Source organism: Protopterus annectens, chromosome 7.part0, assembly GCF_019279795.1.
Source record: "Protopterus annectens isolate FY-2018-M chromosome 7.part0, PAN1.0, whole genome shotgun sequence".
NCBI lineage: Eukaryota > Metazoa > Chordata > Ceratodontiformes > Protopteridae > Protopterus > Protopterus annectens.
In genome coordinates this window covers 1,285,655,214-1,285,678,113 of record NC_056739.1, presented here as the reverse complement: position 1 = coordinate 1,285,678,113, position 22,900 = coordinate 1,285,655,214, and the positions used below count along the sequence as shown (strand labels likewise).

General features: G+C 38.0%; 1 protein-coding gene across 1 annotated transcript in view; it reads left to right on the top strand.

Moving 5' to 3' along the window:
• ARL6IP5 (ADP ribosylation factor like GTPase 6 interacting protein 5) overlaps nt 1-22,900 on the top strand; it is a gene marked incomplete in the record, with an annotated part of 347,331 nt that overhangs the window by 243,040 nt on the left and 81,391 nt on the right. Inside the window, 1 exon segment of the mRNA XM_044077903.1 lies at nt 11,758-11,974. Coding sequence (XP_043933838.1) covers nt 11,758-11,974 — 217 coding nt within the window.

Here is a 22,900-nt window from a genome sequence, read left to right as displayed (position 1 = left end):
CCACAAAGGTTCCGCACAAGGAAAATTCAAGGTCTTCAGCATCCATCCTGTGTGTATCACTGGAATTCACTGTCGCTTTATTCTGTTCCATACGGACTACTCTGGCAATGTCTGACCCTGCTTTATTGGAAATGCTCATATCCGCAAGTCAAGTGGTACATTGGTTACTCGCTCTAAAGACCTTAACCTGGTATGTGATATTAATAGAACCTGTTGGACGGACAGATTTATGTAGCAGAGGTTATCACACCTTTGGAACAGACTCCCACTTCATGTCAAACAGAGCACCTCATAGACTCAGTTCAAATGCAGTCTGGACGATTGGATGAGTAACTGTAAATTCACCCTGGGAGTTCCACCTGTGTCCCTCTTGGACAGGCACCATAGGTGCTGATTGTGGAAATAAGGGTAGAACTTGGCTAGGGCCATTAGCCTAGTAACTTCCTATGTTCTTATTCCCTAGCAACTGTAGACCCTATCTTTAATTACCATGAAAGTCAGATTATATTCCGAAATTATTGCTTACCACCAGGGATGTAGTAGGCGGATTTGGTGCTGTGGGAAGCATACCCATTGTGCTCCTGCCCACCAAATGGTTAGGTTGCAACTGAAAAAGTTTAAAAATCCCAACCAAGTTGAAAAACAAAAAAGAACTAACCGAAAATCAAATGCAGAATGCCAGAGAAATACAAAGAGCCGTTCTGTATCACAAAACTAAGCTTATACTATTCAGCAAATGCTTTCATTTTCTAAAGCAGGACTTTATCAAACCAAATCTTTAACAGCAGTGATTTAAGTAAAAATGAACATCAGTCTCATTACTAAATATGCTAGTAAAACGCAAAACTATTTACAAAGGTTAGTAAATGTATTAGGAATTACAGCACCTAGTATACAGCCTTTTCTTTTTTAATGCTGCTTTCTGACTACCAATTTAATTCTTTAGCATATAATTCATCTAGTATGCTATTCTCGCACTTGATGCAGATTACTTAAATTTAACGCACTAAGCATATTTAGTATTATTTTTTTGCTTAATCACACGTATGTGTTCATAAATTATAGTAAGATGTATATTTGTTTTCCCTACATAAGATAAATTGTATGTCTTAATTGCAAGATACACTACAAACTTTGAATTGCAGGAAAAAAGACTTGAGACTCGTGCAATATTAGTGGAAGTAAATAAAATTACTTGAGTCTGCAGTGAATCTGCACATACTACTGGTATTGCATTTACAAGTACCTTACAGTCCTCTGTCCTTCTCTTCACTGTCTGAAACTTTCTCAGACATTTGTTTTGGATTCTTTCCTCTTATTATGAAATGTTTGATTAGCTACTGTCTTCTGAACATCTTGGCTAGCAGACAACATTGTCTAGTTGTTTTTAACAATTTGTTTTTTTTTCACTGTTGATAGAATACACAAAAGGCAAGGCCATTTTCCATTTACTATTCATGTCCAACTTTTGATTTGCAATTATCGGCAATGATGTGACATTACTATGCCTCAAATTGTCATTTAATTTGTTTACAACTAAACTGGGATACACACTCTTTAAATTTCACAGATCATTTAAAACTTCCTTTGTTTCCCTCCTTTGTAGTTAAATTCACAACTCTTATATACTGTCCTTTAACTATATTTGATTTTAAGTACTTAAGTTGAAAGCTAGAGAAGTGTAATAGGAATTTGTCATGTTTTTATCATGAACTTTAGTTTATGGTTATTTTTATAAATAGTTTATTCCAAAACAACTCCTTTCATCTTTATTGCTGGAACTTGTAAAACTTAAACGGTGTTTTTGTATTTATCCAGTTAATTAAATTCTGAAGATAAAAATTTGTATCTTACCATATTAAAATATCAAGAAATGTTACTGCTTGGGGAAAAAAAAAAAGAAAAACCTTGCACTTGTATAAATCACTTCCAGAAAACTATAACTAAATTAGAAAAAATGGGGCTGTACTGACACCATAGTAACTCATCTTTAATTGCTGACAAAATTCTTTACAAAATGCAAAGATGCTTCTGCCATGCATTCCAACAAAACTCTTATTTCCTTCACAGATTGTTCTTCCTGTTTAAGTAGCATCTTAGTGACCTATTCTGCCCCTACATTATAAAGTATGCAGTGATGTTGCATCCACTGCTAATATAATGTCAGCCTCCTTAATAGTAAAATCCAAATCAAGCGAGTTTCTAATGGGTAAATTTTGTGTCACTACTAAGGAAATATCCGCGGTGGTGGTGCTGCGGTAGCATTGTCGCCTCACAGTAAGACGCTGTCCGGTTCGACTCTCAGCTAGAGCGTCTTCTGCGTGGAGACATGCGTGAATGGGCGTTCCTTCGTTGAAGGTTGTGCGGCAGGGCTGGCAACTTGGTACGTAAAAATCAACTGCCAATCATTAGCGGACTGGAGTTCCACTGTGGCTACCCCTAGCCGGGAAAAGCTGAAAGACACAACAACAACTAAATTCAGGAAATGCATATCTACAAGCATTGACACTGGTACTAATTTTGAAGCCCTGTGTTGAAATGATGTCTCATGGCTGGATCATCTGAATTCTGTATCTTGGGTATCCCAGAAGGTACCCAACCTTAGATGTGAAACGGAAAAAAAATCATACAAAGCAGTAGTAATTAGACAAATTATCCTGCAACCATGTATCAGTTTTTTATAGGATTTCAGTAGACTAGCCTTAGGAACAGTCTTACAAAAATGTACATCCCTTAAACTTTCATTTTAGTTTCATAAACACCAGTCTTCAAATATATTTGTACCTCCCTATTTAGACATTACTCTGATATTCCTGTCTTTACTTAAAGCAGTCCCTTTAACTTACAGATTGTAAAAGTTCTTACTTAGATTATTCATGTAAGAAATATTTAAAAATCATGTAAGAAATATTTAAAAATCATGTAAACACATGTATAGTTGTTTTTACTCTGTAATTATAAAATGTACATCATATGTAACTTAAGGCCTCCTCTGAAAACTAGTTTTACATAGTTGGACTTTTTTCAGTCCACAAAGACAAATAAATGATTTGAAGGCATGTGTGATAGATCAATCTTTATTAAAAGGATTGAATAGTTGGATGAAAAGGAGAATTATAAAAATTAGGAGCAACAAACTCATTCCTCTTTTCAGTTTAAGAAACAAAAAGTAGAATGAACTGAGTATTAAACAAAGCCAATTTACACACATGAAAAGGATCAGACTTTAGTGCTTTTGTCTATCTTTATTCCAAAGACTTCAGCAGTAATAACATCGATTCAGCTCTACTCCATATGTACATAAAAACACATGACATCACTAAACAATCAAGCTGTCAAATACTCAGAAATACACATGGGTTAAGACCACCTGAATACTTAACATTTTTAACTGTTAGTTCATTTTTAACATTTTTCATATTTATTGAATCACTTAAACCTGGATTTTCTCCAGTATTTAATTCGCCAACCAAGCTTTTGCATTCTGAGTAAATTATTAAAATCATCTTCCTTCACCATCCTGTAATACTTTTTCTATAACTAAAAATTCAAACTTTTTAAAATTCTTAAATCTACCACTGTGCTTTAGCCAGTGCATTAATGCTATCCTTATTAATAGGAAATTACTTGCCATATTTTTATCATGAATTTAGTGGTTATCTTTATAAATGTTAAATCCACAAAAAAAAACTTATTTCATCTCTATTACTGGATCCTGGGATGTTAAATTATGTTTATACATTCTTTCGGTGAGTGCTCGTTATTTTTACAATGTAAAATAGATTGCAAACTGAACATTTTGCAAGTTAAATTACCCCTTCTGTCTTAAGTGTATATACCAAAATTTGATATGTGTAGGAGAAATTTGCCACCTCAAAATACTGTGGGGAATTTACATATCTATTTTATTTACACCCAGAACAAGGGAAAAGTACCCTTTTTGGAACAGTTATTTATAACGGCTGGAACCCTGGAATGCCTCTTTAAGACATCTCTCAAATTACACCCTCTTTTGATAATAAACTGCAGAACATGTCCAACTATCTGCTTAAATTTTGGGTCTCCCTAACAATTTTTTTTCATTTTTAACTTGCAGTACATTTAATTTCTAATGAATCAGTAGAATGCATTAATATGAAACTGGATTTACATTCCCTGTTAACCTCTTATTTGTCTTTAATCACATTTTTACAAAGCAAAATTGGGGCCCACAGATTTGCTCATTTCTCCAAAACTTAGTCACTTACTACTTTAACTAGTTTCCTCGGGTAACTTCTTTCTACAAAGTTTAACAGGATTTCCTTTTCAATTGTAAAATCCTAGTCTCTATAGATAGTCTACTTAAACTAACAAACTGGCTTTTCACTAATACCTTTTTGGGTGTGTCTTTGATGACCGCTATCAGAATTGGATAAGAGTTAACAAAAATATCTTTTTATACATTTTAGAGTAAAAAACATCCCCTTCTTTCCTTGCTACTTTAATTTATTAGGACAACCTCTTTCTACAAAGAAATTGGACAGGATTTCTTTTTCACCCTTGTTTCCCATATTGCCATCTGATCAAGGTGGATCTGGAATTAGTCTTTTCTTAGCTTGATCTAATTTTTGGTGATCAAGATCCATTCCACACTACAAAGGGAACTTGATCTTGTTTTTCAAGGGATGAATACTGGACTGCTTTGTCAGCTGTCATTTTGGCTATACCCAAGGCACAACGTATTACTGGCTTTCATGATCTGTGGACTCTAAGCACAAGTTGTAGGACTTTGGGCATTGAAATGTGGCCACATATCACCTTACTTGCACTTAGTGCTTTGAAGGTGCACTTTCTGTTTAGACTGGTTCTGTGGATAAAATTTTTTTTATTGTATACTCAATGGCCTAAAATATCAAACGTATGTGGTAACACGGTTAGCTCCCATGTGATTTAGCTTCATCTTTCTATTCCAGACTTGAAGACCATAGCAGTAATCCCTGATAGTGTCAAAAAGGAGCGTAGATCGCACCTTGAAGATACAAGTTCCAAAACTCTCAGCTAAGAAAGACCATTCTTGCAGTGTGGCAAGAGGTTTGCACTTCCTGATGTGAGAAGTCCATGCTCCACATTGTTGATTTCTGTATGTACTAAATCTGAAGTAGGTGCAACTCAAAGTAGGGGTTTGTAATCTGAGGCACCACAACCTCAGGTTAGTTATTTCAGGGATAAATCCTTGACTTCAACACAGATGACATGAATTTGAGAACTACTGGAAGAATCATAGCAGAGGAGAGGAGAGATGAGAATAAGCAGTTAACTGTGGCTGGCTCATCTTAGCAATAAGAAAGCAGTGCACTCATTGCACCACTGACCTTAACTGAGAGAGTATAAGTACTGTAGGTAGCTATGGGACAGGTGATGTGTGCAGCACATAAGCCAGGAGGTAGTCCAGGGTATAGGTGAGGGTCAATCCTAAGGGTACTCGCCTATAATAGTACTACCATGGTTTTTCATCTTCTGTGAATGTAGAAGACCCCAAAACGTATGATGGCCTGCTGGCATCCAAGGAATGAATGGGCCTCTAGGCTCACACCTCAGTCAGAAAACAATGGGCTTGTATGGCTGTGACTTGTAGAACTAATGGGATGATAAGGTATTGAGAGGTGGGCTGGGGTCAGCACATATTCCACTGCATTTTTTTTGTAAATATTTTTGTCATTCTGCATAATGTATCTATTATCTTTGGAAATTAAGTAGTCTCTATCCAACATTGTAGCATCCAAGTGAAAGTTCCTGTTAGGGAATAACAGACCCTGGAAACCCACTTGATGAAATGATCCATAAGATTTACCCCTCTTTTCTGACAAAGAAAGCACATGGGTTCCTTTAAACAGCATCCTCCCTTTTTGTACCACGTTCATGGTTTCATAATTTTAAACAGTTTTATTAAATTATTACTTAAGATGTAGGCAAGTATACCTTAACAGAAAAGGAAACAAACCATTTTAACATTTTTCCATTTAAATACAATGTACATCACATATATTTTCTTTGTACCATCAGCCCAACATTACAAAAAATGCTGAAATCCTGCCTTCCCTTAAACCTTACTCCTCCTCCTCCTGAATGTTATTCTGCATGTACTGTTCCCACAGTTTACATTTATTTATATGTAATTTGCTCCTTCCCGTTTGTAAAGCTCCGTCTTCAAAATGTTTGGTGTTTTTTATTATATTCAATATCCAATACAGTTGTAGATTTCCATTTTCTAGTACTTGTTCTTTTGGCAGCCAACAGAATTAAATTTAATAGGGCATTATTGTGTCTAGGCAATTTGGATCCTGTATTTCAGCTCAAAAGAATCATTTCCTTACAGCCATTTGCTCACCCATTATTTCTGAGAGAATACTGTGTAGGGAATTTTTTTAAATCTGCCAGCTCGTTGCAGCCCCAAAACATATGTTCCCCTTTCTTCTCCATCACACCTCCAACATTTGCTATCTACTCAAGGAAGAATTCTTTGAAGTTTGCTTGTGGTATAAAGTACTTATGCGAACACTTCCAAGCAAAGATCCTAAACCTTCTAGACTTGGTTGCATACTTGGGAGCCATGTATTCTGTTCCTATTATCTTCTTGTAAATTACTTTTCCAGTCTCTTCAGTCTTTTCTAACCTCCTCTGATTCTTGTAGTTAACATGCAGTATTTTATATGCCCTGCTCATTATTCGTTTTTTAACAGCTGCTGTTCTAGATTCAACTAAAACTGTACCAGAGCAGGTCTTTCAATTTTTATTAAAATTCCCATATCAATTTCTCTGTCTGTACTGTAAGATTAAGTCCTGATAGGGAGGACTGTCTCTAGCCTGCAATCCAAATGTCTTCTTGGCCTCATCCCACTCTTACCTTTCCTACTTGAGTTGTTTGCTCACAGTATTTTGGTTCCTTTCCCTGTTTCTGCAATAAATTCCAACTCCCTCTTGCATATTTTCTGTACCCCTACTTGCAGTCATCCCTGTATGGTTTCTTATTTTTTTACACAGGATAGAAGTAAATGGTAGACCTTATTTATTTTTCATTTTGAATTGTCTTAAAATCTGTATATGAAAACAGTCACTACTGCTCCAAAAACAGTCTAAATAGTCCAACAAAATAATCAGTAAAAGAAGAAATGACTGTTGTGTAGGCTGATTTTGTTATATATTCAAAGTATAACAGTTAAAGATTCCCAAAATATTCGTGGCACTTTACATACAGCTGTGACTTTAGAACTGTTAATAGTACATAAAAAGTCTTTACGATATTTTGCAGTAATATGCAATAATGCTGTGAACTCAACAGTACCTTGTTGTAGAGTAAGTGCACACCAGGCTGTTTTCACATCTCCGTAGTGGTGTGCGTATATATAACTGGTCCGCTCAGTCGGTGTTCACCTCTCTAAGCGTTTTCACCAATAAACCTCTCCAAGTAATTGTAGCAGTATAAATCAAAGCATACAGTTCCAAGTCAGTAATTCCAGTTCGGGTAATTCCAGGTACCTGAAACAGTATAATCCAAATAGAATAATTCCAACAGTGCTATTCCTATGATGTACGTTCTGCGAATACACCACGCAAGTATCTTTGAATAAGCAAGATCTTTTTGTTATACAGAATAGTCGACAAACAATCTCGGCTAGTGCTTTCACCTACTGGCTTCCTCAGGCCGTTAAATTAATGGTGATAATTTGAACTATATATGACTTCAGGATTTCAAAATTCCTGATGTCACTTCCTGCCCTAATTTAAAAATACTTAGTAACTATTCATACAATAGTGTTACGTAGTGTCACATCTCATGCCATAAATTTGCATTGAATAAAACATTGTTTCTACTTTTAATATTTAACTAATATTTAACTAATACTGCAGTGTTAAATCCTATACATCATATAAAATACGCATAAAAATACAAATAACTAAAATTATGCTTCCTGATGTCACATCCTGTTATACTTCGCATTAGTGTGTTTAGGTATTATTGCGATAAATAGTATTGCTACATCAAATGTGCTGAAGTCCAGTTATGTTTTAGAACATCAGTTAATACAAATATAATTTAAAAAATGTTATTACTTAAAAAATACAGAAAAATCTATCAATTAGAATGTTAAACGAAGTAGCTATAATAAGTATATGCATCATGTACATAACTAAAAATACCACCATGTACAATATTATTAACTGGTTAATGTGTACATGTGGCTTCTTTCTATTGCACTTATTAAGCCACTCATTCTATAATAATCCTTTCTGAGTGGTTCCTAAGCTTTATATAGTTTAATATTTCAATCCGACTTTATTTATATGTGCCATTCGTGTGCAAAACTGCTCAAACAATGGCTTAAAAAACTGTAAGATCAAGGTAATTTGTGCCAAATTCTGATTTTAACCTTGATTTTAATCATTATTTTTTAAAAAACAGTTAATATAATAAAACAATGTTTTATTCAATGCAAATTTATGACATGAGATGTGACACTATGTAACACTATTGTATGAATAGTTACTAAGTATTTTTAAATTAGGGCAGGAAGTGACATCAGGAATTTTGAAATCCTGAAGTTATATATAGTTCAAATTATCACCATTAATTTAACGGCCTGAGGAAGCCAGTAGGTGAAAGCGCTAGCCGAGATTGTTTGTCGACTATTCTGTATAATAAAAAGATCTTGCTTATTCAAAGACACTTGCGTGGTGTATTCGCAGAACGTACATCATAGGAATAGCACTGTTGGAATTATTCTATTTGGATTATACTGTTTCAGGTACCTGGAATTACCCGAACTGGAATTACTGACCTGGAACTGTATGCTTTGATTTATACTGCTACAATTACTTGGAGAGGTTTATTGGTGAAAACGCTTAGAGAGGTGAACACCGACTGAGCGGACCAGTTATATATACGCACACCACTACGGAGATGTGAAAACAGCCTGGTGTGCACTTACTCTACAACAAGGTACTGTTGAGTTCACAGCATTATTGCATAATACTGCAAAATATCGTAAAGACTTTTTATGTACTATTAACAGTTCTAAAGGCACAGCTGTATGTAAAGTGCCACGAATATTTCGGGAATCTTTAACTGTTATACTTTGAATATATAATAACAAAATCAGCCTACACACCAGTCATTTCTTCTTTTACTGTCTTAAAATCTGATTTTAACCTGTACATTATCATTCTTGATTATTTTTAGATTTTCCGAAGTGCTAAGTAATTAAAAAAAATCTTGTGTAAACAATCCATGAGTATAGCAGATCTACTATGTGTTGTGAATTCTGTCAAAGTGGCATTGTTCTGCAGTACCACCAGTAAGTGCTGAGATCACAACTGGTTTGCAGCGTGGGGGATGTAGCTCCAGTGTCTGTACAAAAGCTTTAACTGCATGTTAGAAAAAGTATATATACAGTGGATATAAAAAGTGTATACACCCCATTACAATCCAGGTTTTTTTGATATAAAAAAATAAGACCACAATAAATAATTTCAGAACTTTTCCCACCTTTAATGAGACCTATAGCCTGTACAGTTCAACTGAAATACAAATATGTTAGGGGAAAAATATAAAAAAATAAAAACATTCGATAAGCTGGTTGCATACGTGTGCACACCCTTAAACTAATACTTTGAAGCACCTTTTGCTTTAATTACAACATTCACTCTTCTTTGGTACACACCTGCCATCAATTAAAGAGACTCTGATTAATCCCAAATAAAGTTCAGCTGTCTTAGTAGGATTTTTCTGACATTTACTCCGTTGCCTGCTACAGCACAAGCCATAGTTCGCAGAGAGCTTACAAAGCATCAAAGGGATCTCGTTGTTGAAAGGTATCAGTCGGGAGAAGGGTACAAAAAAATTTCCACAGCATTGGATATGTCATGGAACACAGTGAAGACAGTTATCAAAAAGTGGAGAAAATATGGAACAACAATGACATTGCAAAGAACTGGACGTCCCTCCAAAATTGATGAAAAGACAAGATGAGAACTGGTCAAGGGGCTGCCAAGAGGCCTACAGCAGCTGCAGGAATTTCTGGTAAGTACTAGTTGTAACAACAATCTCCTGTATTCTCCATATGTCTAGCCTATGGGGCTGGGTTGCAAGACAGAAGCCTTTTTCTACATAGAAAAACATCCAGGCCTGGCTAAAATTTGCGAAACAATACATAGTCTCCCAAAAGCATATGGGAAAATATGTTCTGGTCTGATGAGACCAGGGTTGAACATTTTGGCCACAATTCCAAAAGGCATTTGGAGCAAAAACAATACTTCGCATCACCAAAAGAACACCATCCCAACTGTGAAACATGGTGGTGGCAGCATCATGCTTTGGGGTTGCTTTTCTTCAGCTAGAACTGGGGCTTTAGTCAAGGTGGTGGGAATTATGAACGTTTCCAAATACCAGTCACTTTTGGCCCAAAGCTTTCAGGCCTCTGCCAGAAAGTTGAATATGAAGAGGAATTTCACCTTTTAACACAACAATGACCCGAAGTGTATATCCAAATCAACAAAAGAATGGCTTCACCAGAAGAAAATTAGTTTTAGAATGGCTCAGCCAGAGGCCAGACCTAAATTCAATAGAAAATCTGTGGGGTGACCTGAAGAGGGCTGTGCACAAGAGATGGCCTCATAATCTGACAAATCTGCAATGCTTTTGCAAGGAAGAGTGGGCAAATATTGCCAAGTCAAGATGTGCCATGCTGATGGACTCCTACCCAAGAAGACTGAATGCTGTAATTAAATCAAAAGGTGCTTCAACAAAGTATTAGTTTAAGGTTGTGCACACTTATGCAACTAGCTTATCGTACGTTTTTTATTTTTTTTATATTTTTTCCCTAATATATTTGTTTGTTTTGCAATTGAATTGTACAAGTTATAGATCACATTAAAGGTAGGAAAAGTTTTGAAATGATTTATTGTGGTCTCGTTTTTTTATATCACAAAAAACTGGCATTTTAACAGGGGTGTGTGCACTTGTTATATCCACTGTATAATCACATGCTTGTTTGCAAGTTGAACTGTTTTTAATTCACCTCACTCAAAATATTTGTTTTCTCAAGATGAGATGTGGAGTATGTTCTGGCAAACAACGATGAATGGTTTTGTTCATAATTTCCTTCTTTTTCAGAAAATGTGCCCAGAACCTCTCACTCTAGTTTGACTGTCCATTTCCTTTGTACTGTGAATTTGATGATTTTGTACAGATTAAGTAGTGGAGTAGATTAGCTGAAAGCTTCCTGCTTATCAGTTTAGGGTTGCGTACCTACAGCAGAGCTGTTATAAATTCATGTTGTTCTTGCTTAAGAAAAATGAGTGTCATTATAGAAGCAGTTAAATAATGCCACACTTGGCAGGCAGATGAATACCTGATGAGTTAACAGTCAGGATGTTATTTTTTGATTCCATTACAGCCTGAACTCTCAGTTTGCTCTTGCCTACTGCATTGCAGGCAGTTTTTTTGTAATCTCTGCTTGATTAATTCTCAGTTAGAACTTCTTATACTGCATTAATTGAAATGTTGCAGAGCACTTCTATCTCAATTTAGAAATGGAGGTAACACTGAAGTGTGTGTCTGTAATTTTGTTCTGTTTTCTTTGCAGTAACATTTGCAGATGAGCAGTTTTGTTGTAGGTGTCTCAGTATATACATCGGAACTTATGAAGTGGAAAAGGTGAATTTTTGAAATATTCTGTATAGAAATTAGGTTGCCCTAATTGCTTTTTTTTTTCTCTGCAGTTTATGAGACCTACGGAGATGGTTCTTGGCTGTGCCGTTGTAATTGTGTTGTTTGTAGCAGCCGTTTGGGCTTCTGATAACAAAGCAGTCATCCAACGATTTAAGACAAAAGCTCCTTCAGCATTTGTTGTGATCATTCTGTTGGCCAGCTACTGCATTCTTTCTCTGTTTGGAGGCGTGATGGTATTTTTACTTGGCATCTCTTTGCCTTTACTCTGTAAGTATTTTTGCAAATGCAAATCAAGTTCCTCGTCATTTGGCTTTAATTTTTGCCTGCTGCTGTCTGTGACACACACGGCCCTCTGGTGGTTATCAGATGAAATACAGTATTGACACATTTTACTACAGTAGTGTAGTATTGGCTGAGTTGATCTGCTTTGCCTGGAAATGGAGTTTTACATTTTTTATGCCTTTTCATTCATTCTTATACACAGAGGTTAACTGATCAGCCTAGGCTGAGACTGTAGACCGAAAAAGTTCAAAGGACCAGCCCAGATACCTGGTGAACAAATAGTAAATGAATAAATGAGCTGCCTGTGTGAAAAGAAAATTAACTAGAGTAAGGTACTGTATTCATCAATCCAAGGACAGCAGAGGGGGTCTCTCTATATGAGAGCAGTGATGCAGAGATTATAAGGTGGTAGAATTTGATGAAGGTTGTGCTCTGGAAAAACACTGTTTGTTGGAGACAGAAAATTGATGAAGGGAGGTAATTCGGAAGACAAGACTGAGGCTTTACCATCATGGAAAAACTGATGGCATTGCCTATTAGCAATAGCAAGTTAGAAAAGGTCAAGTGCTGATCTTGCTGAACCATTCTTAGGCTTCATGTGGGGGGTTGTGGAAAGTAGACTACATGGGACTGCACTGATATGTGTAAAAAGACAGTAACACATACTCAGTCTCACATCGTTATGTTGTGGCTGTGGCAGTGGAAATGGGCAACTCCTGCTTAACAATACAGCAAGTTAATACAGTAACAGTTTCAGGGCATTCCTGGGCATATGCTTGGCCACCCATGTCAAGTCCGTGTTTATTCATAGCGTTATAGATTGCATGTGTGTTATGATAATCCCAGCAAATACTCCCACAGAAGATGTGACCACTGCAGTCACCCGAGTAAATTGAATGTTTTTTTGTAAGTAAATCTGTGCAAACACAAGTACTTCCTTAACTTACTGTGTTGGTTTCAGTTAGTTGAATTGTGGATTATAAAAATAAGAAGTTCCAAAAAGCAAATACTAAGTTCAGTTATTTGCAAATTATGAAAGCAGAAGTAATGATTGTAACATTTCAGAGGGAAGTTTAGCTCAAAATTCACTTTCACAACATGCAGTGCTTCTTTAAATATAAACCAGAAGCACAAACTTTGAATGAATCTGCAAAGAATATTTAATTTGTATAAAAAGATTATTGGACACACAAACCTTTCATCTGCAGAATATAAAATCAGCAATACTGTAATATAGTTAACCTCTGCTCCACAAAGTCTTATTCTACTTTTTTCTAATTGTCATTTGTAACACCAGACTTGTAGAATCCAGCTGAAGTCCTGCTTTTGTCATATCCATCCTAAAATAGCTGCTGAAAATGTGACTGTTAGCTATTATCTTCACAAGTGTTCTAAATGGTGTTGGTACTTAACTGATTCAGCGTCTCTTCCTTGCCTTTGGTCACGAGTACAGCATCTCTTTTCTTAGTTCAAAGTATGGTTTTAAAGAGGGCATGTTCTGTTCATTTGATTTCCCTTTCCACTTTTGCTGTACTCTCCCTAGCTGTACGTGTTGCCCTTACATTGGACATTCTTAAAATTGATATACTTTGTCATGAGGTCGGACAGGTTAGAATTGTTTTCATCCATGTTCTTTCATGAAGTGAAAGCTGTAGCCTTTACTTCAAATACAGGAATGTTTCTCCCCTTCATCTGGCTTATCCTCCATAAAAGGTAATTAATGAAGACAAATTTCTTCAGCCAGTGTTAATGGTAGTTTCCTGTTATTTATTAGTTGTCTTCCAACTTTTACTTCTGTAGACTTGATTCTGTTTGACTGGTTCTTTGCTTTAATGATGCAGATAGAAACTTAAGACTTTGTTGAGGTTCCTTTCCCCCTTTTCTTTAGTATGAGATGCATCTGTTTTTCCCTCGGTTTCTGCCCCCTACTTCTCTTACTGCATTCTTGACCATGGGCCCTTCTTTGTCGCTCTCAGTAATGACATCTTGTGACCTTAATTACTACAGTCTTTTAAACTGTCAAAGGAACCAAGGTATTGGGATCAAATTTGATAAGAGTTTGATCTCATTTTTTTCTAACCTTTCACCTTGAGTCAAATCTTTGTTCCCTTTGAGAATTCAAATTTCACATATTTTTCTTTAGTGGGATTGTGTTATATTGTGCTTCCTATCTCAGCCCCTCCCCTACATCTTCTGTGACCCTTTAAACTGGGTGGAGGCTAGACCAGTTTTTATATTTTGTTAAAGGTAGATGCTAGAGCTGCTAGGTGTAACACTTTGCTAAAAGGGATTTGTATTTCTGTTTGTGTTTTGGGGTACTGTTTTAAATGTACACATATTACTTTGGTTTTCTGATTACTATATTTTTGTGTTTACAAACATAATTATGATCTAACTAATGAGATCATCCCTAAATATAACAACCACTGCAGTTCTTTCCACTTCTATCCCAGTAGTGCCTTTATCAAGCTTGGTAACAGCACAGTGACAAAAAACAATTCTGTAGTTGTATTTAAAAGTTTAGCTGTATCACATTCCATGGACATGCTTTCAGACACATTGTTTAACTGCTTGTTGGCATTTTTGCAGGTGCTGCACTTATTAATTGTGTAGTATTTGACTGTGTTCCTTTTCCTAGAGCAACTTAAACAGATTGTTTAAAGTGGTAACGCGTTTTGCTTGTTTGCAGACAGACTCATACTTCGGTGAAGGCTTATTGTTAATAGCTGGTACATACAAATGTCATCTGGATTGGTAGTTTCAAATAAACACTTTACTAAAGCAAGTAGCTGTTAAAGACATAAAGTTCACAATTTAACATAAACCTTATCTGTAATGTGGCCAGTCATTTCTGACTTGATGTATCTCTCCATTGTCAACTACTTTATTGTTGCACGAAAAATAAAAAGGAAGGTAGACCAGATATTGTAGGAAACCCACTCTGCAAAACAGTAATAGATAGTTTTCTGTACTACCTTGATTGCTAAATAGTTATGACACGCGGACCACAACATCAGAAACCCGCAGGAAGCACTCTGCATGTATAGAAAGATATCTTTTACAATATGGTGTCCTAGTAGGATACCCATCCTATGATATTTGTTTCAGTTTGCACCATAATTCATGACACACACAAACACCTTTGTGATGCAGCATGTGTGATGCATGCACAAAACCATTCTTTTTTGCATTTATTTTATTGTACAGTTCCTGTTTTGCATGCAATTTAATCAGTCTAGTGTAGACATTTTAGTTTAGCAGGGAAGACAACAGGATACCATTTGTAAGAAGTTAAAACAAATATCTTGGACTACCTTTACATTTATTCTTTTCTAAAAAATAACTGAGCAGACGTGACAAAATTGGGAAGGACTAGCACCGCAAACCCATTCATTCATTATTTTTCACTTTGTTTCTTGTGCACGCACACATGCACACCCAGGGCCATACACATGTAATTGCATGCGCACACATTACCTTGGTCATTTTTGCTGCACAAATATCATCATCTCTCCCCCAATCACCTTTCCAACCTCTGTCCAACAACAAATGTGTCAGCAGAATGGACTCAAGCTGTAAACAAGTCTGTCCTTAATTTAACTCATTCCCTGTAGGGAAGCTCCGGAACTTTGCACTGTAACTTCCAATGGGCAGAGCCTAATATTTTAGATATAATCAAATTATGCCCTCACGTTTCAAACAAATGTTCATCTGTCTGGAACCACAAGTCTTAAAGTAGTATAAATGAGAAACACTTCAGCATAAACTGTTTTTATAGTGGTAATATTCTTTAGATTCTAGGTCTTAAACTAGAACTTGTAAGTCAAAGTAAACACCAACTATTAAGTTTGTAATATTTTGCAAACAGCTTACAGTGTCTCCGGAATGACTCAAGTTAAGCACATAATGTCAGCAGCATTTTGTTCACCCAGCTTGAGAGCTTTCATATGAGGCTAAGCAGTTCTGTCTGTGCTAATTGTTAGCTGAAATAGTTGGAACAACATGAAGTTTACAACAATGTTGTATCTTTCGGCTTTTCCCGGTTAGGGGTCGCCACAGCGAAACTCCGGCCCGCTAATGATTGGCAGCAGATTTTTACATATCGAGTTGCCAGCCCTGACGTACAACCTTCAACGAAGGTATGCCCTAAGACGCTTTAGCTGAGAATCGAACAGGACAACATCTTACCTTGAGGTGACAATGCTACCGCAGCACCACTGCACTAGACAGGTCAAGTATCATTACAGTTATGTTTGCCATTGTGCAAGCTTTAAGATCAATTATTTTGCTACTTTGTATGCAGCATGGTTTTGGAAATATTAGTACAAATATAATCTAGCAGTATTTGATGCCTAGAGGCGTCAGTAGGATGTACCTGCAGAAACACCAGGAGGTGTCACCCAGCAGGTTTGAATTAAACTGGCCATGCTAGAAAATACAGAAGACTTTAGATGGCTCACCATTTTCCCAACTTAGGAAAAACGTTTTGAAAAACTACTTTTCACATGACTCGAGTACATTAAAAAAATACAGTATTCTCTCGCCACGTAAACATGAATTTTGGTCATGCCAAAGCATGATGACAGTCTGTTGTACTCCCTGATGTTATCCTCCGAAGTATGGATAAAGGCCTTTTTAGTAGACCCTGCATTCCTAGCTCTCCCCAAGGCCTTCAGCCTGGTAAAGCATGACCTGTTAATTAACTAATTAATGCAGTAAACAATGATGCCTTATCCTTACTCATAGAACTTTATCAACAGAATTTTTAAAGATTAAATTGGGTTCACTATTTTCTCTCCACTAGCCAAAGGTGCCCTTCAGGGGTCAGTGTTTTCTCACTACCTTTCCTTATGTTTAGTAGAAGACTTCTATATCTCATGCAGATCAAAATTTATTTTATGTACAGATATGGTAATGTATAGGGCAACTGCATCATACTCTGCCGTCAGAAAAGTACTAGAGGATAATCTCTCCCACCTCTCTAACTGGCTAAACCATGGCAAACTTGTTCTAAACGCCAAGTAAACACACTCTAAATTTTTCTACCAGACAAACTGTTGTCTCTCAAAATTGGGACATATTGCATAATAACCAAGAACCCACTGAAACTATCTCGCACTTCAAATAGCTAGAAGTCTTGTAAATAAAACCCACAGCTTCCAGTGCCACATCAGTTCTACCAAGTCGGAAATGAACAGTCTTCTTTTTTGGCAAAAAAAAAAATAAAAATTCACTTCCTTTTCCTGAAGGGTAGAGTAGCAGCAGTTAAGAAGATTTCCTAGCTTGAATGTCTTGTCATTGCAGCAGGCAGATGAAAGAAAATTATATTTCTTCAGTTCACTGTAAACAGCATCTGTAGGCTCATCACACGTTTCCCCGGAGAGCATCACTGTTGCCCTAGAAAAAGCACACAATGGATGTTCTTTGTGTTTCACTATTGCAGTCATTACATTTGGGTAATCTGCTGGCAGGTTTGCTCTCATTCGGCCTGATTAACAAAGTCTTGGGTCCTGCGTCGGTTGCTGTCCCTTCTTCCATGATGTCAGGTCTTCAGGGGTATAAAACATGCAGCCGACGCCATTACATCAGTCTTTCTTGCTGTGCGATGTCCGAAGCAGTTCGCAAGTGCCAGTCGGCCGACTCCTGAAATTTTCATTTTCAAGTTTCAGAACCGAAGTCTTCAACTAGGGGCTGAGTACCCCGTTGGGGAAACTTTTTTCTTGCTCCTTACTGATGTCAGTAAAAGTTAATAATTGCATTACTTGTGGGAAGCAAATACCTCATAAGGATTTTCATTTGTACTGTATTCCTTGCCTAGGCCCTGACCACAATGTGCCTTGCTATCGGTTTTATGCTAAATTTAATCAACGCACAATTAAACGTCGGTATATTTTTGCTTCTGAATATTTTGGCTCAAGATTTAACTATCCAGAAATGTCATTGGTTAGCAATCCAACTACCGGAATACTCAGTGAGGTACTTTTGCAGCCCCTGATACCCACTACTTTTGATTCGCAGGCCTCTACTGAGACCCATTCATAGTCCAGTATGCTGTGAGATACTTTAAGTATTAAACCCGTGGATGTCTCTACCTTAGATGGGTTCGGAGCCGCTGAGCAGGCACTGGCTTCTGAGGGTGTTTTCAGGCCTAAAGATTTGTATATTAAACCGATGCCATCTTCAAAACTAAGGCCAAAAACTACTTCTGTGTCTAAAAAAACAACGTTTGGGCCATGTGTACAGGCCCCAATGCCTAAAAAATAACATATGATCAAAATGGCTGAAGATTTAATTACCTTGATCAGGGGTTCCCATCCCCCTCCTGCTAAGAGGCCTTGGTAAGGCACTAACTGTGAATCTTCAGATCAGGTTTCTATTTCTTCTGATTCTTCTTCTGATCAGGATTTATCTATACCCACTTATGAGGACTCTGATGCAGAAGACTCCATCTCTTCTGCTTCTCCCCTTGAGGATTTCTCTTTTGGAGAAACTTTGCATACCTTATGGGAACACTTCCACTGGGAGAGTCAGGATTTCTCTGAATCTAAAAAGAGACTTGGGGATTTTCTTCTTCTTCCTCAGCATAGGCCTTTGGTTATACCTCCTGTTCTAGACATTGTTGATGATGTTTTCTCAGAATCCAGTACGACTCCTGATTCCCTGCCTCTGGCTCCTAGTAAGCCAGACCGATACTACAGGGTTCCTGACTTCCACAAATTCCTTTTCAAAAACCCTACTGCTAACCCTGAAACCATTTCTCAGGGTCCCAAGGGCGTTAACGCCTCTACTGCTAAAAATCCTACCCCTTCTGACAGAGATTTCAGGGCGCTGGATAGATGGGGTAAGGTTTACACGTCTGCAACCTTTGCAATCAGGGCTTTAAACTGTCAATTTCATATGCTTAAATATCAACAGCATGTCATGGGTTTACTTAAACAGAAAATGGTGTTGATTTCTGACTGTGTGGAAAATAGAGTTGCAGGATTTATTACGTTCAGCTGAACAAGTTGGGAAACATACTTTGCAATGTGGTTTTGATTCCTTGGAGGCCTCTTGCAGGGCTGCTGTAACTGGATCTGTGATAAGAAGGCATGCTTGGCTCAAGGAGCAAAGTCTGCTGACCATGTTAAAGCAAAATTGTTGGATGCTGCTTTACAACAGGACAGTCTGTTTGGTAATAAGGCTGAAGAAGTTTTGAAAAAGATGGAAGATAAAGCTAAATTTATGCAAACTGTAAAAGATTTCTTACAAGTGCAGCCACCCAGGTTTAGTAGGCACTGGCCTACTAAGAACTGGTCCTTTCCAGTACCCACTAGAGCCGCTCAGGTCAAACCCAGACATTCCAAAGGATCCAGGTTTCAGTCGCAAGGAACTTTTAGAACAAAGCAATGGGGTGCCTCCACCTCCAAATCTGGAAGCAATAAGGCACTTCCCTATGGTAAACAGTCTCCATGACTTTCCACTGCAATCACCAAGCACTTATCTTTTGGCCGACCCTTTGGGAGGAAAACTGGCATGAAACTGGGAAGTGATTACCCAGGACAAATGGGTTTTAAATATAGTATCCCAGGGATACAGATTTCATTTCCACACTTTGCCAATTCCAAACGGATGGCCAGATCTGCCTCCAAATCAGTAGGCAGAGGTCCAGAAACAAGTTATGTCCCTCCTGAATATGGGGGCTATTCAACCAGTACCAGAAAAGGAAAAGGGACAAGGTTCCTATTCAAGACTTTTCCTGGTACCCAGAAAAGACAAATCATGGCGTCCAATTCTGGACTTATCCATTCTAAATACATTTCTGGACATTCCAAAATTCAAGATGCTGACTCTTCAACAGTTACTACCTATGCTAGGCAAGGATGCCTGGTTGGTAACTCTAGACTTGAGGCTTACCTGCATATCCCAATCAGGGAATCTTGCAGAAGATACCTCTGCTTTAAAGCAGGTTACTTGCATTACCAGTTCTCTGCACTGCCCTTTGTGAAGACCCTGGGTGCTGTAGATAAGCCAAAGTGCCTGGCACCAGTAATTGCATTTTGCAGGCAAAGAAATATTCAAATTTATCCATACCTGGACGATTGTCTAATTCAGGCAGAAAACAAGGACACTCTTCTAAAACATCTGGAGTTTGTAAAAAGGGTTCTAACTTGTCTAGGGTACACCATAAACGAAAAGAAATCACAACTGGTACCCTCTCAAAAAATTACATTCCTGGGTGCAAGCTTGAATACAACTGCCCAGATGACTTGCCTTACGCCGGAAAAGCAAATTCAATTGATGACTTACTTCAAACAGGTGGCCACAAAAACCCAGCTATCTGCAAGACAAATTCTGCAGGCCTTGGAGTTCATGGCCTCCTGCATCCTTCTGATTCCATATGCAAGACTGCATATGAAGAAACTTCAGTGGTACCTAAAAAGCTGATGGAGTCAACATTGTCACAGCCAGAAAACAATGAGTCCTATCATACCTTGCCTGCAACTAGAGTTCCTATGGTGGGCAGAGGCCTGCCACCAAAACAAGGGACTATCATTCATTCCACCCCCTGCCGCCCAAACCCTGACTACAGACGCATCAGACTATGCTTGGGAAGCGCATCTGGCAAGGAGATGCATTCATGGCAAATGGAGCCCGAGTTAAATGCACCTACATATCAATCAAAAAGAGATGCTAGCTGTACAGAATGCTCTGACAGCCTTCAAGGGCTACCTTCATCCAGAACAATTACTGATAAAGACATACAACACCACAGTAATGTGGTACATAATCAAGCAGGGGGGTACACATTCCTACCCCCTTTGCAGACTAGCCATGGCATTGTGGAACACTGCTTTGACTTATCAAATACATCTACAAGCTCAATTCCTGCCAGGAAACCAAAATACTCTGGCAGACAAACTAAGCAGAAATATTATGGACCCACATGAATGGAAACTGGAAACACAAATTTTCAACATGTTGACATGCAAATGGGGGAGCCCAGACATAGTTTTAGGGTGAGGCAAAAAGATCTATCAGTTGGACAAATTCTGCACAAGAATTCATCACAAAAAAGCTTGGAAAGTGGATGCTCTATCCTTCAGCTGGAAAAACCTATCAGTCTATGCCTTTCCCCCCCTGCCTCTGCCCTCCAAAGTCCTACTAAAAGTCAAGACGGGACAAACCAAAAATTATTCTGATTGCTCCAGACTGGCCAACACTGGTACCCACTCCTGCGCAATGTGTCTCACCTTCCTCCATGGTACCTGCCTCAGACACCTTACCAACTGTCTCAGCAGAACTATCAAATTCTGCACACTCCGCTCCAAACATTGAATCTTGCAGAGTGGCTAATCAACTAATTTCACCCTTTACACCTCTCAGCAAACCTGTGATGGATGTCATTTTGGAGGCTAGAAGGCCTAGTACTAGAAAATCTTTTGCTGACAAATGGAAAAGATTCTGTGCCTGGAAACAAGCACAAGGAATAAGCACAGCAATGCCCAATATTCCTCAGATTCTGCAATACTTAACTGAGATGCTTCACAAGGGCTTATCTTTTTCTTCCATAAAAATCCATGCCTCTGCCATTTCAGCTCATTACAACACAGAGCTTCCCCTCTTCTCTCATCCTCTGCTAAAGCAGTATCTCAGAGGGGCCAAAAATTAAAGATCTCCCAGGAGAGCACCAACTCTTGCATGGGACCTCAATTTTGTTTTGGAAAAACTCACTGTACCCCCTTTTGAGGCAGCTGCTACTGCGGACCTAAAAATTCTCTGTTGGAAAACACCTTTTCTTTTAGCAGTCACTTCAGCTAGAAGGATTTCAGAACTACAGGCTCTTATGGCAGTGGAGCCTTTTATTATTTTTTACCCGGACAGGGTGGCTCTCGGGACCAATCCATCCTTTATGCCTAAGGTGGTATCTAGTGTGGCCCTTAATCAGACCATTCATTTGCCAACTTTCTTCCCAAATCCACAGAACAAGGGTGAGCAGATTCTGCATTCATTGGATGTACACAAACAACTAAGATTCTACTTAAACAGGACAAAATCTCTAAGAATATCTGCAGCTATTGGTGGCATTTGCTGCAGGGGCAGAGGGAAAGGCTATTTCAAAGCAGAATATTTCCAAATGGATAAGCCATTGTATTCGTTTCTGCTATATGCACCATGGTAAACCTGTCCCCAAGGCGATCGGATCTAATTCCACCAGGGCTGCATCTACTTCTGCAGCCTTTCTCAGAGGGGTTCCTATCAGCGACTTTCTAGAAGCTGCTACCTGGAGCTCAGTTCATACGTTCACCAAACATTACCATTTACCTCTCTTCTCTAAATCCAGAGCAGGCTTTGCCACTGCTGTCCTGCAGGGCCTTGTAGCTGCTCCTAATGCTGTATAAATCCATCCTCCCAACCATAGCTTTGGGATTCTACCCAAATGTAATGACTGCAACAGTGAAACACGAAGAACATAGTACAGTTGTGTACACTTACCATAAATGTAGATGTTCGAGTGTATTCACTGTTGCAGTCCTGGTTACCCTCCCTCCAGCCCCGTTTTTCTCTTAACTATACCTCTCAGTTATGTTAATATCTTTAAAAGCCTTTTTGGTGTATTTGCTTTTGTTTGGAGGTATATGTTTTGTGTTTTGTATTATATACATATATATTTTGCTCCCCATTTAGGGGGCACCTGACATCTGGGGCAAGAAAAACTGATGTAATGGCGTCTGCTGCATGTTTTATAACCCTGACAACCTGACGTCATGGAAGAAGGGATAGCAAGACTTGTTAATCAGGCCGACTGAGGGCAACCTGCCAGCAGATTACCCAAATGTAATGACTGCAACAGTGAATACACTCTAACATCTACATTTATGGTAAGTGTACACAACTGTACTTTACCAGTAAAATAGAGATATACTGTAT